Genomic DNA, 17,062 nt, shown 5'->3' on the forward strand with positions numbered 1-17,062 from the left:
CTGGTTTTAAGTGATACTTGATTAAGTGGGTCCTGCAGATCAGCCTCAGTTGTTAACTGGGGCAAAGAACCACTTTGTCCTTGCCAGCCCCATGAGATGCTCGAGTGAGGCAGGATTTCTACCCACCCTGCCCATGAAAAATCCCCCTTTCTTTCAGCCTTGCCACTCTCCTGGGGGAAACACATCCCAAGGACCAACCTGAGCACAACAAAACCTTTCACAGATGGGAAGAAAATGGGAAGGAAATGAGTGAAAAGGGGAAAATTAGCCACACACACAGGGTGGCTTCTCCCCCCGCTGCTCAGCAGGTTGCTACTGCACAGCACACGCTGGGCCATGCCCATTTACAGGCTTTTCTAAATATTATCCCAATATTTTCTTTCAGTTCCTAGATAAATGGGCCTCTTCAGCAGATTTTGAGCCTGCTCTGTTCTGACATTTTCTTTAAGACAGCAGAGGAAACGTTTGGGTTGTGCCATGCTGAGCTGCTGACTCCTGATTTCAGGGCTGAGCTGTGAGGTTTTTCAAGACACAATAGGGGCAGTGTTAGGTTTTTTCCCTTGTTTCATTGGGAAATATGAAGTAGGCCACATCTTCCTTCATTTCTTTCTGTCTCCTCTCCCACACTGTGGTCCATCTTCCCCATGTTGTCCTGTGGTCTTCACAGATTTCTGAGCCACGTTTCCAGCTTTCCAGCTCCGTTCAGAGAAGGTACTTTGCAATGGCCGCTTAAGACACGCTTTCTCCATGGAAGCCAAGGTGAGCATCCATGCGACAACCAAATGGTTGAAAAGATAGGAGAGGGCAAAATAAGGCAAATTTGGGAAAAGATAAGACTCCACAAGGACTGGGTGAAGCAACCTGCAGAGGCTCCTTCCAGTTGAAATCATTCTGGATGGTGCAAACCCAGCAAGCATGGTGTGGGTGAGCAGGGATGATTTCTCACTGCCTTGTCCCAGGAGAGGAATAGGTGCCACCAGATGACCTGGGTGGCTCAGCTAGCCCAAGGGAGGTTGCACTGTGCCTGGGCAGGGTGAGCAGCCCTCAGACAGGGGTGAGAAAAAGGCTCCTTTGGAGCTTCTCTGCAGCTCAGGGGATGTTGGGGTGGGGGGATGCTCTGCAAGATGTCCCATTTGCCCACGGGGTGAGGCATCTTCAGGGGAAGCATTGCTGGGTCCAGGATCAGAGGATTTTCCAAGCCTTTCCTGCAGGGATGGTCTCGGCCATCTGCATCCTCTGGGAAACTTGGAAGTGCCTCCAACAAGGCTTGGACAGACAGACAGGCAGGTCATTTCTTTCTGGGGAGCAACCGTGTGAAAGAATGGAAGGAAAATTAAAAGATGTTGTGGGTCTAGAAGTCCCCACTGGGCTGTAGAGGGGCAAGGGAAGATTTAGTAGAGAGGGGCAACGCTGAAGGCTTTGTCTGGCCTCATACTCTGTCCTACTCCTGGTCCTTACAGGGCTTGCGGGTCTGAGGGAGGCAATGTTCTCCAGGCACTGGGACACATGGGGTCCATGGGGATGTGTCTTTGTGAAATGCCCCTCGAGATATGCAGAAGCATCCCTAGAGCGACGTTCAAGGGGGTGCAGCCCGAGGGCTGGGATCAGCTCAGTGGCCAGGGGAGGATGTGACACTGTCCCTTGTCCCCAGCTGGGCTCCTGGTGCTGGAGGAGAAGGCAGACATTAAGGAGGGCATGAAAAGACAAAGAAAGCCCCACGGGATGTGGGTCCCCGCGGCAGTCCCTGCCCACATCCATCCTCCGGAGCGACGTGTATCAGCACGTTTCTTCTCACCCCGGAGCATCCTTCGGGAGCAGGGCAGGCCAATCCCCGCGGGGCCGTGCTGGGCTGTCCGGGTGCCCCAGCGCCCTGTCCCTGCCGAGCCCGGGGGGCTGCAGCCCTGCCTGCTCCCCGGCACCCGCCGGGGCCGCTGTGCGCCCGGCCGGCACTAGGTGGGGATGGCATCCCGCAGGGAGGAGGGCCGGCAGCGGGCTGCAGCCAGGGATGCTGCTGGAGGCTCTTCCGGGAGCGGCGGGGGCTCAGCGGGGCAGGGGGCTGGTGGGCTGGGCTGCCGGGGGCTGAAGGGAGAGGATGCCCGAAGGTATGAAGTGAGGGATGCAGGTGGCGGTGTGGCAGGGATACTGGAGACTGAGCGGCAGGGATGCAGGTAGGAGCTTGGCAGGGATGCTGGAGGCAGAGTGGCAGGGCTACTAGAAGCAGAGCTGCAGGGATGCAGGCAACAGCAGGGCAGGGATGCTGGGGGCATTTATGAGCCCTTCTCTGGCTCATAAATGCCCCAAGCTAGGGCAACATTGCCCTCTGCATCCACTCCAGCCAGTGCAGCGAGGGAATCATAGAATCACTAGGTTGGAAAAGACCCATCGGATCATCGAGTCCAACCATTCCTATCAAATACTAAAACATGTCCCTCGGCACCTCGTCCACCCGTCCCTTAAACACCTCCAGGGAAGGTGATTCAACCACCTCCCTGGGCAGCTTGTTCCAATGCCCAATGACCCTTTCTGTGAAATTTTTTTTCCTAATGTTCAGCCTGAACCTCCCCTGGCAGAGCTTGAGGCCATTCCCTCTTGTCCTGTCCCCTGGCACTTGGGAGAAGAGGCCAGCACTCTCCTCTCCACAACTTCCTTCTAGGTAGTTGTAGAGAGCAATGAGGTCTCCCCTCAGCCTCCTCTTCTCCAGGCTAAACAAGGCACAAAGGAAGGGCACAAGCAGAGCCCAGGGGAGCTGCACTGAGCCCCACAACCTTCCCTTGCATGTAAATGTACCCCCAGCGCTCCCTTGCTAATGACCGGTGTGGGGCAAGGACCGGGGCTCAGCCCGAGCACTGCAGCACCCAGGTCCCACAGGCAGCCAGGGGGTCCAAGAAGCATTGGAAATTTTGATAGTTTGTCTCACTGAATGAGACCATTCTCTCTTTTGAATAATTTCCATGGAGGGGAATGCTGCCCAGATTTTGGGGAGTCAGTGCCATGCCATTAGCCTCAAACAGCACTGGGAGGGATTCACACACTCAAAGGGGTCCTGGGGAGAAATACGATTTAAAAAGGGAAAATACTGGACAGCAATACTTTTCCAGGCTGCAGTAAGGCATTGGCAAATGTCGCTTGACTTCCTGAGCCAGTGGCTCTGAAGCCATACCTCTAGGGGATGTGAATATCCATATTCCACCCTAAAAGGTAGGGAAAGGGGAGAATAAATAGCATGATTCCACATGGATCAGAAAATAATTTGAGAAGTTCACAGCCCACATGCGAGCATGTTGCATCTTTTCCCCTGAAAAAAGGCTAAAGCCAGCTGATGGATCCCAAGGGCCTGATCCTGCCCAAAGGTTCTGCTCTTCAGCTCCCTGCACAGTGGACTTTGTGGGTATTGTGCGAGCAATTAAGGCAAATGTGAGCCCTTTGGTGTTGCCTCACCAGTATCTCCTGGGATCAAGGTGCTTCCCTGGAAGGAATCAGAGAGGATATGGTTTATAGTTGATGCTAATGTGTCCCCTTGAGGAGAGCTCACCCACTGCGCCACCCTCCCCATCATCACCACCAAGGGATGAAGACAGGGAATGGGCTTGTCCATCCTACCCCACTGGCTTTCATTTAGGAGAGACTGCAGAACAGGGGCTGCTATTAGCCAGGGAGAGCCCAGCCTCAGACCTAACAAGTATCCACATTTATTACTGGCATTAATTACATTTTACAGTTTCAGAAGGGAAACGTTTCCCATGAGTGCTTCTTACCTAGATCTTCTCCAAGGCCCACAGCTTGTTTCATCGTATGTGTCTGTGCTGCACACTGGATTCTCACTCATGTCCCACACAGGTAGGACACAGGCACAGCAGCAAGCTGGGCAGTCAGCTACTAAAATCCCAGCCTCATTGGAAAGGCTGGGAGGTGGCAGCAGCACCAGGAGAGGGATGCAAAGTGCTCATGGTCCCAGCACTGCGTCACTGCAAAGTTAAGGAGGGATGAACACATGGCTTGAGAAAAACTCAATTTCAGGAGTGCATTTCACACCTCCCACTTCACCTCGGCTGCTCAGCAATGGGCAGTACCTTCAAAACCTATCTCAGACACAGCAGGCCAACACAATAAGCCCTTCACATGAAAGAGTTTAGTTCCCAGCACTTGCTGTAAATCTCTGTGGAATCCACTTGATCCAATACTACTTCCTGAGTCACCACCAAAACCAGAGCATGGCCAGGAATCTCATCACATTGCTGCTCACGCCAAGGCTCAGCTCATGTTCACTCCTGTGCACAAGGCATCTTCAGGCAGAGCATCACTTGGGTCCAGGAGCCCAGCCTCTCCTGCAGGGACCAGGGATGATCTCAGCCATCAGCATCCTCAAGGAAACCCAGAGGTGGCTCCAACACAGCATGGATGGGCAGATTGCACCCACATCCCACATTTCCCTGGATAATACACTTGCAGATTGTCTCTCTGTGCACTCACTGGGGATGCTATGCTCCCCCACCACAACCTTTCCCCAGCAGCAGCATGTGGAGCTCAAAACCTGTTGAAAACACCAGCCGGGGCCAGGTTTGGTAACTGATGCTGCTTGAGTGAAGCCAGTTTGCAACCACAATGGCCTTGACATATTCCACCTACCCACACATCTCAATTCAAGTGCAGTGAGATTTTGGAAGCATGCAGTCAGCTCACTAGGAAATGAAAGATTTGGAACACACCCCCGCCCCCCCCCCCCCGAAAAACAGAGATGGGAGATCAGGCTGTTTAAACCATTGAGCTTTCCTCTGGGCACAGGACTCCCGTGGGAGCTGGTGAGAAGGTGGTGGATCAGCAGGAGACTCCTGCCTGAACATGAGTAGCTGGTAGGACCAAGGTGGATTGAAGGCAAGAAGCAGGGACCAGGGATGGAGGCAGGGATCAAGGATGGAGGAAGACCCTGCAGAAGTGATAACACAGGGAGGTGTCCCAGGGCTGGCTACTGTCCACCTATGGCACAGTCGAAGTATCTCTGCATCTCCTGAGCCAAAGATCCCAGTACAGGGACCACGATGCTCCTGAATGACCGAGGCTGGGAACTAAGGAGCCAGGATTAAAGATCGGGCCTAAGTGGCACTGGGAAAAGCAAGAGCAAGAAGTGAGGCCAAGACAGAGCCTCCTGTGCCCACAAAATAAGATAAGCAGTGAGAAGCAACTGCTGAGACTCCTTTTATGCCCAAATTCACATCTCAATAGCTCTCGGTGCACATACCACAGCCACACTCGGGCTGTTTCTTCATTTTGGCTTCCTTCCCTCCAAGTAAAATCAGCCCAAATCCTGCAGCACATCTGCCAAAATCCACGTTCACAGCAGAAACAGTGGCTCAAACTCAGACACTGGGGCCCATGCCCTCAAACTGGAGGGCGTAAGAAGTGGCATTGTTAGGACAGGAGCATAAATGCAAGTATTGATTTAAACATAACTACTAATTTAACCCATTCTGGTGCTTTCCTGCATTCCCCATGTGTTCCTCCACATGACAAAGAACATTGTTTTAGACAAACTGCATGGTCAATCGCTGTGCCAGTCATCGGTCCCCAAATCCCTATGTGCTCAGGGATGGTTGACATAACCCCAGCTGCTTCCACACCAGCATGCACAGAGGGCATCTGCTGGCCTCAGAGGTTTTGCTGGGCAGACTGGGAGGAGGATTTGGCCACAGGAATTGGGCAGGGTGGCAGGTTACTGTCCAGGAATGTCCTTGAGAGCGAGAATGTGCCCAGAAGCATCACTTTAGCTGGAGTCATCAGTGATGCTGATACCAGATCATACCCCTCTGAGGGCTTGTTTCTTGCCACAGCTAAAAAAAACCAGGTTCTGGGGGTATTATTGCATACATATATACACATTATATGTATATATACATCTACCAATGGCTCCAGGAGGACCCTACTGGCTGCATGCACAGCATAGAGGAAAGCTGGTGGCCGCAATGCACCCAGAGATGCTGCCTTACTTTAAACTCCCGCTGAAAAATCCCTCCAGCACCTCTGTGGCTGCAGCCTTCCCATCTCAAAGCAGTGTAGGCAGGACAGAGGTGTTTTGGGGAGGTGTCCTCCCTAGACAGAGCAGGGAGCCAGTGGGAGATTGGGGCTGGGGTGCAGGAAACACCTGCCCCTAACCCAGCCCAGATTGAAAGCTTGGTGAACATTAACACTAACAAAGAGTCAGTGTGTTTATATCCCTCCTTCCTGTCAGAGTAGCAGTGAAGAGGGATTATTTTGGGCATGTTTTGTCACTGCTGGAGATGCTGGTGAAGGCCAAGAACGGTGCAGAGCTGTTGGGACAGCCCAGAGGTTACTGCCCCAGGCACAAGGCAATGCAGTGAGAGGTGCAGGAAGTCACTGCCAGCCCATTTACACAGGGATTGGGTTTAGCCTGCAGAATGTGAGGCATATCACTTGCCCAGAAAGACCCGGGGATTAAAAGCAGCATGGACTGCGATAACCTCTCCAAGCCACCTCCTATTCCAGCCCTGCGCTGCTCTCCTTCACCCCATGCAGCACTGGAGCTGAAGAGCCTCTCTGAGCGCTCACCCACCGGGTGCTTCACCCCTTACCATCCATCCTGCTCATAGACCAATGTCGCTGTCACCTGGACACCAGCATCACTGGGCACCTCTTCTAGCCCTCAGCCACAGTGTTTCCACAGAGCTTACTGCTAACAGCCAGGTACAACAGGAATGAAGAAGAAAACATAAGGCAGAGTTGCTCATTCCCCACTTGCTATCACACCATAAGGCTTGGCCACGTTAAGCCAACTCAATGGTGGTTTTAAGATAGACTGCTCATCCTCCCCATTTTGTCCCTGTAAATGATCTCCTTTCCCAGAGTTCTGGATCTGCTTTGTCCCCCCTCACTCATGTGCTCTCCCTGCTGATCTTGCAAGGAAAAGAAGTCCTTGCTGCAGAGGACTTCTGGACATGCCACGATGACCATGGATTTCAGACTGGGCTCACAAACACGCTGCAACCACGGGGAGAAGGTGCATGTGCTCTACTTGGCATCAAGAGCCCGAATCCATCCCTTGCCTTGGGCACCCATTCAGACCTAGCGGTTTCTCAGGGCTTCTTTATTTTACTGGATCGATTAAATTAAGAACATCCCTGTTAATCTGCTGTGCACTTGAAAGGGCTGAAGGCTCCTCCTCCAGCTGAGGGCAAGAGCCCCATGGCTGCCCTGAGCCCAGTGCTGGCTCCTGGCCTTGCTGGCGTGTCCCCCTTCTCCTCCTCATGGCCAAGTAGATAACAGGACAAGTGAGATCATAGAATCACAGAAACATAGAATCATAGAGTTATTTGAGTTGAAAGGAACCTTAAAAGATCTTCTAGTTCCAACCCCTATGCCATGGGCAAGGACACCTCCCACCAGCCCAAGGCCCATCCAAACTGACCTTGAACACTTCCAGGGATGGGGCAGCCACAATTTCCCTGGGAAACCTGTGCCAGTGCCTCACCACCCTCATTGTGAAGTATTTCCTCCTAATGTCTAATCTAAATTGCTCCCCTGCCTCTGCCTTTCCAGCCCTGCTCAAAGTATTTAATGAAGCCAGGCACTAATGAACTAGGCTCACAGGCCCCAGAGATGGGTTATTGCCATCTGAGGTGGAGGAAAACAGAGGTACAAGCAGGTGGAGCAGCTGACTGGTGACAGGGTACTTCAGAGCGGATGTAGGAGCTGGAGCTCCCTGCCCAGAGCAGGGAAAGGATGACAGGAAGATGTGATGGTGACCGTAGCTCTCTCATGTGGCTCCTGTGGCTGGAGAGACGGGTTTGCCCACATTTGGATGAGCATGGGGCACTCCCCACCCATCCCAGCCCCAACTCAGCCCTGAGTGACTCCAGGCAGCCGTTCCTCTGTGGCTGAAGCTCCTGACCTCAGGCACCACTGTCCTCTGCATCCTGCCCCCAGAGTTTTGCAAGATTCCAAATGCATCTGCTGGGGTGCAGAGTTGAAGGATTCCTGGGTCTCTTTGGAACTGAATTTCCTCACTTTGTGACTCACTAGCCCAGGCTCCTCAGTGCCACTTGTGGCTCTGTTTCACTTTGCCAGGGCAGCATTGCACCACTTCTTATCCATGAAGAAGACTAACAGTCTGGCAGCACATCTCACCCCGAAGGAGCAGCCTGACCCTGGCTGCAGACACATGCCTTTTGCCTCTCCCCACAGCATTTTTGGACCAATCTGTATGTTCTTGTGCAATGTGCATCCTCCTTCAATTCCCTTTGCAGCCAACAGGTCTCTCCATAGCTGTTGGCCCCATGTTCCTGCTGGTGGGATCACAGTAGATCTCTCTGGGTCTGCTGGCAGGGATGTGTACAACTGATAAATCACAAGGATGCAGCCTCTGTGTTGTGTGTTCTACAGTACTCACATCCTCACATGCACATTGATGGCATGCTAAAAATATTCACTTTTTCACTGATTAAAATTTTCCAGGAGAGCTGGAACCACAGCCCACACCCTATCTGTAAAGCCAGAGGTTTCCCCTCAACCCCCAAGCCCTGCCAGGATAACAGAGAACACTGAACAACATTTCTGGTATTTTGGGGTGGGTTTTTGTAATTTTAAAAACCTGGCTAAAATATCACCTGTTTTCACTGATTCATTTTGTGATGGTTGGCACCATCCCACAGCTGAGCTTGGCACTGCCGCACCCTGCCTTGCTCTCATGCCCTCACTGTAGAAGCTTGTGGGTGAGACGGAATGCTCCCGCTCCTCACTCAAAGCCCCATTTCGATGGTTTGGAAAATTAAACCAAGAAAATATGTTCTTAAACCAGTTCCTACCTGGTGTTGGGAAGCAGAGAGCTAACTCTGGCTTGGTGACAGCTCTGAATGATAGTTTTCTGGTGAACCTTTTAGGGGTGTCAGTTGTGCCAGGCAAAGAAACAATCTGAAGGATGCTCACACACTCCTAGCCACTAGCCAGGCTCCTCTCTGCCATTCCCAGTGCTCATAGCAGCCTTTTCTTTGCTCAACTTGGCTCTCACCTGCAAAGGAGGAGCAAGGGAGACCACAGAAGGTGTTTACACAACAAGGGGATGTCTCAGAGTAATTGGAGCCTTTGACAAACCCGAAGCTAAGCTGATACAAAGGACATGGCATCAGTGTGCTTTTCTTAATTAACACTCATAATTATTTGGGCAGAGTCGCTCTTAGGAGCTCTGGTCCTGGCTCAGCCCCTGCTGTCCTTGCAGCCCTGTGGAAGACGAACAAACAGGAGGGTTCTGCCCCAAACCCCTTCAGGTGAGAGGAGGAGGGTGAGTGGTGCCTGGGTAACAGCTGACTGTGGTGGTGGGCATGATGCACCCCGCCATGCTGTCCTCTCCCTGCTCGTACCGGTGATGGTCGGTTAGACCCCATCTGTCCTCCCTTTTCTTTTCTGAGTGCAGTCGGTGCCTCGGCCTCTTGTCAAAACCCAGATTCATCACAGCACATCTATTAGATTCTTCCTCCCCCCATGCGGGATGTCTTTCTGCTGACATGGCAATCATTTCCCTGTCTACGCACCTTGACAGCCCCAGGATTTCTCATTTCAAACCCTGGTGTGTCCCAAGGTGATTCCCAGCTCCTCCATTAACCCCTGGCCCTGCAGGACGGGAGCAGCCAGTACTGATGGATGCTTTGGTATCTATTCTACTGATTAGCAGACCTACCTCCTGTTTCCCCCCACAGTGCTTGCCATACCTATGCAGAAGAGCACTTAACCTGGATGCAACGGGTGTCGAGACTTTTCTTCTCCTTTCCTTCTTATCTTCTCTGCTGAGAACAATGGAGGCAAGGTTTGCAGAGGGAGGTACTATCTTTTTTTAGGCTGACTGAAATAATTAGAAGAAAAAACAGGCAGGCTGTTGGGTACATGAGCCCTCCAGCAGGCCTGAAATAGAAGCAGAAGTCTGCAAAGCTGAATACCAGTGGAGAACAATAGCTCTGAGTGTGACTGGTTGCGTTAACCAGTTCTGCCACCAAAGACCATTTCCCAGCTGCTTCCCTTGCACTAAGAATCTGCATCACCTCTCTGCCAAAACCTGCTGTCCTGAGACCATCCCAATGCCAGGAGCCACTGCTGAGGGTGCCACGATGCCATGTGGCCCTAAGCGTTGCTCCACATGGCCCAGAGTGCCATGATGGTTCTCATGAGGGCATCCCTCGCCTCTCTGCAACCTGTGCCCCGTCCTGCTGCTCCCAGGGCCCTGCCTGACCCCAGCCCCAGGGACACTGTCCCATCCAGTGCACCAGGACCCTCCCTGTCCCCGGGGACCCTCTGATTCCAGAGACACTGTCCCACCATGGGGTCTGGCCTGATCCCTAGGACCCTATCTGGTCCTGGGGACCCTGACTGACCCTGACTAATCCTGAGGACCCTCTAATTCTAGTGACACTGTCCTACCACGGGGTCTGGCCTGACCCTAGGGACCCTGCCTGACCCTGGGGACCCTGTTTCCAGGGACACTGTCTTACCGTGGGGATCAGTCTCGATCCCTTGGGACCTTATCCTGAGCATCCTGCCTGATTCTGAAGATCCTGCTGGATTCTGGGGACCATGCCTGATCCCGAGGACCCTCTGTTTCTGGGGACACTGTGGGGTCTGACCTGACCTCTGGGGACCCTATCTGACCCCGGGGACCCGGACTGACCCCAGGGACCCTCTGATTCCAGGGACGCTGTTCTACCGCAGGGGTCTCACCTGATCCCTGGGGACCTTATCTGACCCTGCGGACCCTGCCTGACCCAGGGGACCCTCTGATTCCAGGGGCACTGTCCTGTCACGGGGGTCTGGTCTGATCCCTGGGGACCTTATCTGACCCTGGGGACGCTCTGTTTCCGCGGTCACTTATCCTGCCCTGGGGTCTGACCTGTCCTTCGGTCCCCTGCCGTCCCCCCCCCGGCTCGGCCCCCCCGCAGTCCCGCTGCCCGCGGCGGGTGGGGCCGGGGCGGGGGCATCCCCGCCTCCTCGCTCGCGGCGCCGGAGCCGCCGGAAACCCGGGGCTTGCTGCTGCTGCTGCCGCTAGTGCTGGTGGTTCTGCTGCTCCGGAGAAGTTGGGGGGAAGACGAGAGCCGCGGGGACACGGCTCAGCTCGGCTGTACCCGGCATGCCCGCCCGCCCCGGCCCGACATGGAGCGAGTGAGTCGGGACAGGGGAGCGAGCGGGGGTCTGTGCGGGATCCCCGGGATGGGACAGAACTGTGTGGGATTCCCAAGATGGGACAGGGCTGTGCAGGATCCCGGGGATGGGACAGGGCTGTGCGGGATCCCCGGAGTGGGACAGGGTTGTGTGGGATTCCCGAGATGTGACAGGGCTGTGCGGATTCCCCGGGATGGGGCGGGATTCCCGGGATGGGGCAGGAGCCCCTCGCTGCTACTGCCAGCTGGGAAGCAGGGTGGAGGGCAGCACCGGCCACTTTTGGCTTTTTGGGGGTCTCTGCGGTTGCTGGGACATCCCGGCTTGGCCCGTGCTCTGCAGCAGGGGCAGAAATGGAGACCCAGAGGATGGGGGTCCCTTTTCCCCAGCAGTTCCCCCCATTGCCTTCAGTGCGTGGGAGCTGCTGGCAGTCACTGAGGCAGAGCATCCCGAGAGCTCTTTGGGTTTTAAACTTTCTAACCGGCCGGGTGAGGCTGGCGGGCGAATGTTGGCGCTGCCGGAGGACGAGTGCTGGCAGAGTCGGGCTTGTTCCAATGCCACGCTTGCTCAGGCCACCTTGTGCTGACTCTTGCTGGGGTGTTGCACTTCCGTACTGGAGCTGGGCCTCGGTCAGACCGCAGGCTTGGCCGTGTCCAAGCAGTCTGTCCTCCTTCTCCGTCTCTGCCTGGGATGGCTTTAACTCAGAAGGGCAACAGTGCTTTACTTTACTTTCTCACGTAGGTTTTCACGTCCGTGGGATCACACCCCAATAATCCATCCCCAAGCGGATTGATTAAGATGCCACGAATTTGTTAGCAAGTTAAACAGGTTGTTTTCTCCCCTCATCTGGCCACGCAATTATTTCTCCTTCCCTTTCTTAAATGAGGTTTTTCTGCTCGTGCACAAAGAAAGCTCCCGAGAGGGCAGACAGCTGGAGGACTTCAGGCCCTAGTACATGTGATGCCAGTAGCTGTGGCTTGTCTTCCTCCTCTGCCCCTTATTTCAGCTCCCAACGTCTTGTGGCAAGTATATGAGCTTTTATAAAACCATGGGTAGATGGCAAAGCAGCCCAAGTTGGTAGTGATCAAGAGTTATTATTATGCGCCGACATCCATTAAATTAATCCTCAGCAGAAAAACTGCTTCCAGCTGGCACTCACCAGCTGAAGGGGCTTCACATCCAGTCTCACGGAGGTCCCTAGGGTTTGGGAGCAAGGAGGGCTGCCTTCCCAGCACTGACCAACTGGCCCCTCTTCGTTAAAGATAAATGAATCCTCTGGTGATTGCTTGCAGGAAGGGACATCAGATGCAGTTTCCCAAGTTTCACATGTAGTTTCTGAAGTTTCACATGTGTCTGAGCAGTTTTATTTCCATTGAGGTGGTTTTGCTTCTGCGGGTCAGGGAGAAGTGGAAGTGCTGACAGCCAGGCTTGGAAGATAATGTGGGAAGGGAGAAAAAGAGTGGAGGTCTGGAGATGCAGTTTGTCTCCTGGGAGGTGTTCATCCATGTCTTGCTAGAGAGAAGCATGGGATAAATGGGCTACTTGCTTTAAATTAAATTACTGTAACTGTGCACTTGTGTGCATGTAGTTTGTAATTCAGATGTTGGGTTTTTTTTTTGTTGAAAGACATGAAAAGTACGTGGGTTTGTGGGCCCTTAAAAAACAGAGGTGGGGAGGAGAGAAATAACTGCCTAATTGTTAAATAAAAGCCATCCTGTTCCCTTAATTTGGCATCTCTGCTGAGCTGCAAAACATGAGTGTAAATCAGGCTGTAAGAGTGAAACTCATGTTTCAGTTCTAATGCCACTGTGATATAAATTGCAAAAATGACTTGTTTGGATTGGTTTTAGGAGTGATGCCTTTGGCATGAGCCAGCAAGGGATAACTCAGTTCTTCCCTCATTTATGCTGGCTTGCTTGGCTGATGCAAGTGGATTTTTTTCTCATGGATTTACATCAGCACCGGGAATGCATTCAGCCCAAGAACATCCTGGGAAGGATATCTCAGTATTTCTTGCAGAAGGAATCCCCATGTAAAGCTGAATTAACAACAGCAACTCATCTCTTCGTGCTGTACTCCAGTTTTAGCTGTGGAATCGCAGGCAGAGAGTGCAGGATGGACACATAACCCTGCTCTCGGTGCCCTTCTGAGGCCAACCTCCCCTCATTGATTCATGGCAGAGGTGGTGTGAACTGGCCGTAAAATTTATCCACAAAGATGTCAGGTACCGTCTCCAAGACTCTTCTTGCTTTTGCAGGAACAAATGGTCAAGTTGCATCATCTGGGGTTCTTTTACGCCTTTAACCTGCAGGCTAGGGATTACAGCAACCGCACCCCATCTTGCCATGTGCTGAGTGCCTGTGAGGTGGGAGCTGCTGACCCTGAGCCCAGCAGCTCAGGGGCCCCCAGAGCACGGAGTTGTAGCCGTCGCGCCTATCTTGTAGAGGGGACTGCACCAGGCAGCTCAAGCTCAGGTGACTCCCGTGCAGCGGCTGTTGTCATCTGCTGAGACCAGCACTCCCATCTCATCCTACCTCCTTTCCCCTGGGCTGCTCAGCTGGGGCAGGTGAGGGCTCGGATCCTCCCTGCCGATGCTCCCGGGTGCCAGCACAGCTGGGAAGTCCTGCCTGGTGTAGAGGGAACTCCATGCATAGCTCCTTCCTGGCAGGTGGCTCCAACCAGAGCTCCCAAGTGGCCTGGGGCAAGGGTGAGCTGCCAGGCTACCCTGCAGTGCCACGGGGAGCAGGAAGCCTGGGCTGCCAGGTGAGCTGTGCCCCAGCTCTGCCCTCTGCAGAAGTGCAGACATGAGCTCCAACTCCAACAAAAAATGGTTACTGGGGCAAGTTGTTCTTTCAGAGGTGGATGTTAAGTGCTGTGTCTTCACAGGGAGTACTTGTGTTTTAAAATAAGAAGAGGCAGGGTAGTTTTCTTTCTCTCTGTGGAACACCATGGATAGGCGTATCTGCTGTGTGATTTCCTTTCTGCTAGGTGAGGGAAAAGAGCAGGAAATATTAGTCTGCAAAGTAAAAAAAACTTAAGGAATCAAAACATTGGGTCTGGAGTCACTCAAATAAACCCTTTGTACAGCTATATCCATGCAAAACTGCTATGAGGGAGGTTCAAGTCCATGCCCAATTCTCTAAAAATGACATCAAAAGGGTGCTCGATCAGGAAACCAGCAGGTCTGTATTTGTGCAGCAATTGATGTTTGCTGAAGTCGCAGATTGCAACCGAGTACAACTTCCTGGCAACCTAAAAAGTCAAGTTTAAAAAAAAAGAACCACCAGGCCATACCCCTCATTTCCTGGAAAACTTTTTCATGCTCTGTCATCCTGTATCATGGCCGTTTCAAACGTGGCTTGGTACAATTGAAATAACTTCTACCAAGGGCACCAAGGATGTTATGAGTTTCTGCCTGATTTTCTTTTAGGTGATAGAGGGTTTATCTGAGTTTCTTGTTCCTAGGTTGCACTTGAGCCTACCTGCAAAGCCAAGCCTCTTCCCAACCTTAGCAGGGATCAGAATAAATGTGGGTGCATGGGATATTTAATCTGTTTTTCCTCTTTTTATGGGTGCGAGTTTCCTGTTTAGGATAACAGCTCACCCTGATGGCAGCCACTGTCCAAGGGCGTATTCACTAGGACTCTGGTGCATGAAAACAGATTCATTAGCAAGGCTCTCCTCCAAATTTTTTGAAGCTCATCCATACACTCTCGCTGTGTTCTGGCCATGGGAGTGTCCGGCTCCAACTCCCTTCCATGCATATGGGATTTTCTCGTGTTATGAAATATGAGGTCTGAGCTCCAGCTGCTCCAGTTTGCTTTGTTTGGGGTTTTTACCCTACAAGAAAGGGTTTCATTCAGCAGCTAGCAAGTTGCATTTGAGTATGGTTGGGACTCTGCCTTTGTCATACATCCTTGATTTGTGCAAATGTGCTACCTTTCTGCAGCAGGATTACTGTTACTACAAATAGGGACATGAAGGAAATGAAGTCTGGCAGGACAGTGGGGTTCCTGGGAGGAGGCTGGAGGATTTGGGGTTGGCCTCTCCTTGCAAGTCACAAGATTGGCTAGGTGTTTGTGTAAGGGGATTTGGCTCAGTGAGGGATTCCCCTCGCCTTGCTCTGGGGAAAGAGGCTTATTTGAGGGGTCCACGGGATGTTTGGAGCAGTGGGGCACTCTGAGGGAAGTAAATGGGGATTCTGCCTTTTTGAAGGCTCTTCCAGCACAGCAGAGGGGAGGAAAGCTCACATATTTAACCAAATCTGCTGGTGAAGGAAGTCAGCTAATAAGCTTGACTGTCCCTGCTCCCTGTCTTAGGTTTCCTGTCTCTGATGAGAATATTGATATTGGATATTTCTGGTGTTTTTTTCGAAGCAGGAAAACCATGCATCTCATGATTTTTACCAGGCCTGGAAAGCCAGCAGCCTCCCAGTGCAGGATGCTGGGGCTCCCTGTGCTGCTGCGGGTGGATGAGAGCAGGCTGTGACAAATAGCAAGGAACTAAAGGCAGGATAACACTCGCCCCTGCTTGGGGCTGCCTTCTCTGCTGGTCCTTCCCTCTGCATACAAAATACATAGAAGCCTGCTGGGAATATATTAGTGCAGATGTGATGAAGTCCTGGTCCTTGTGCTGTGGATTTGCCCATGGGATTTAGTTTGGGGGCAATGACCAAATGCAGAAACCTAGAGGAGGAGCTTACAGAGGTGGTCATGGACTGAAATATGAGTGTTGCTACTGATGCCAGCAGGATCCGTCCCACCAACATTCATCTGAGAGCTTGGGGGCCAAAGCAGAGACAGGAGTGCTTGTTTTCAAGGAGTACTTGGCGCCCAAGTGAGCAGGGAGTACCTCCACAGAGAGCGAAGCAGAGAAACAAACAGAGACTTGCTACTCTTCCAACAGTATGCCCAGGGGTGGCCGGGGTCTGTGCCCCCTCCCCAGCCCTGTGGCACCTCTAAGGTGGGAGCCAGTTGAGTTTTCCTCCAGAAGATGCCTGTCTTCTCCTTTGTGATGTGATGGGAACTATATGTGGCGGGTGCTGAGGTCTTGTCTGGGCAGGCTTTCTGCTGACCTTCATTAAATGGATGGAAGGTGCTTTTGATGTAATTCCCTCTCCTTTCTGTCCTTGCAGGATACAAAGGAGGAGGTCTCAGAGAAACCAAAGTGTGCTCCAACTGCAGAGAAATATGGCTGGATTAAGAAAAGCAGCGGGGGACTCCTGGGATTGTGGAAGGATCGTTACATCCAGCTACGGAAAACACAGCTCGTGGTCTTTGAGGATGAGGTATGGTCATAGTTAATGGCCTTGAATGATGGGCAGAATCAGGCTCTTGGTGACACACGTTCCTGTGTTTTTCACTCTTCTCTCCAGCCCATTTCTTTCAAAAGGACTTCTCCAGTTATTGCTGGGAAGGGTAAACGCTATCACAAAGAGACAGCAGCTGCATTTTAGTATATATTATATATCACAAATATTTTAGCCAGTAAATATTTTGACAGTACCGTTGCCAAAGAAAAAAATGGGGGCAGGACATCCTGTGAGGAGGCAGAGGGAGTAAAGCTTTGGGCGGAAGCAGGATACATGCTCTGCTTTTTTGGTGTTTAGAGGATAAAACTGGATTGTAGCAGTCTGACTTCCCACCTGCCGCTTGAGGGAATGGCAGGCAACCTTGCGGCTGTTTGGCACCCCTCAAGCAGCTCAAATTGTTGCTAGCCAGACTCTTCAGGGTTTTCTTTTAGCCTCCAATGGATGCAGGGTGAGATTGTGAGTGCTTGCTGTCCTCCTTAAGCAGGGACACAGTCTGCATTTGGCTCATCCTTTCCTTTTACTTGAGCCAGTAATGAGCAAAGAACCCCTGGGAGCCTTGTCCTGGACTTTCCTAGATAAATTGCTTGTCTTAAGTTCATGGCT

The 17,062-nt window shown here is 52.3% G+C and overlaps 1 protein-coding gene across 1 annotated transcript in view; it reads left to right on the forward strand.

Annotated features, from left to right (window-relative positions):
• The first annotated feature begins 11,019 nt into the window (after nt 1–11,019).
• Nucleotides 11,020–17,062, forward strand: part of PLEKHO2 (pleckstrin homology domain containing O2) — a 30,777-nt gene continuing 24,734 nt past the window's right edge. The window contains exons 1-2 of the mRNA XM_069867133.1: nt 11,020–11,151; nt 16,283–16,435. Of these exons, the coding sequence (XP_069723234.1) occupies nt 11,143–11,151; nt 16,283–16,435 (162 nt within the window). The 5' untranslated portion in view covers nt 11,020–11,142. The remainder of the gene's footprint in view (nt 11,152–16,282; nt 16,436–17,062) is intronic.

The sequence above is a fragment of the Phaenicophaeus curvirostris genome, chromosome 12 (assembly GCF_032191515.1).
Source record: "Phaenicophaeus curvirostris isolate KB17595 chromosome 12, BPBGC_Pcur_1.0, whole genome shotgun sequence".
Classification (NCBI taxonomy): domain Eukaryota; kingdom Metazoa; phylum Chordata; class Aves; order Cuculiformes; family Cuculidae; genus Phaenicophaeus; species Phaenicophaeus curvirostris.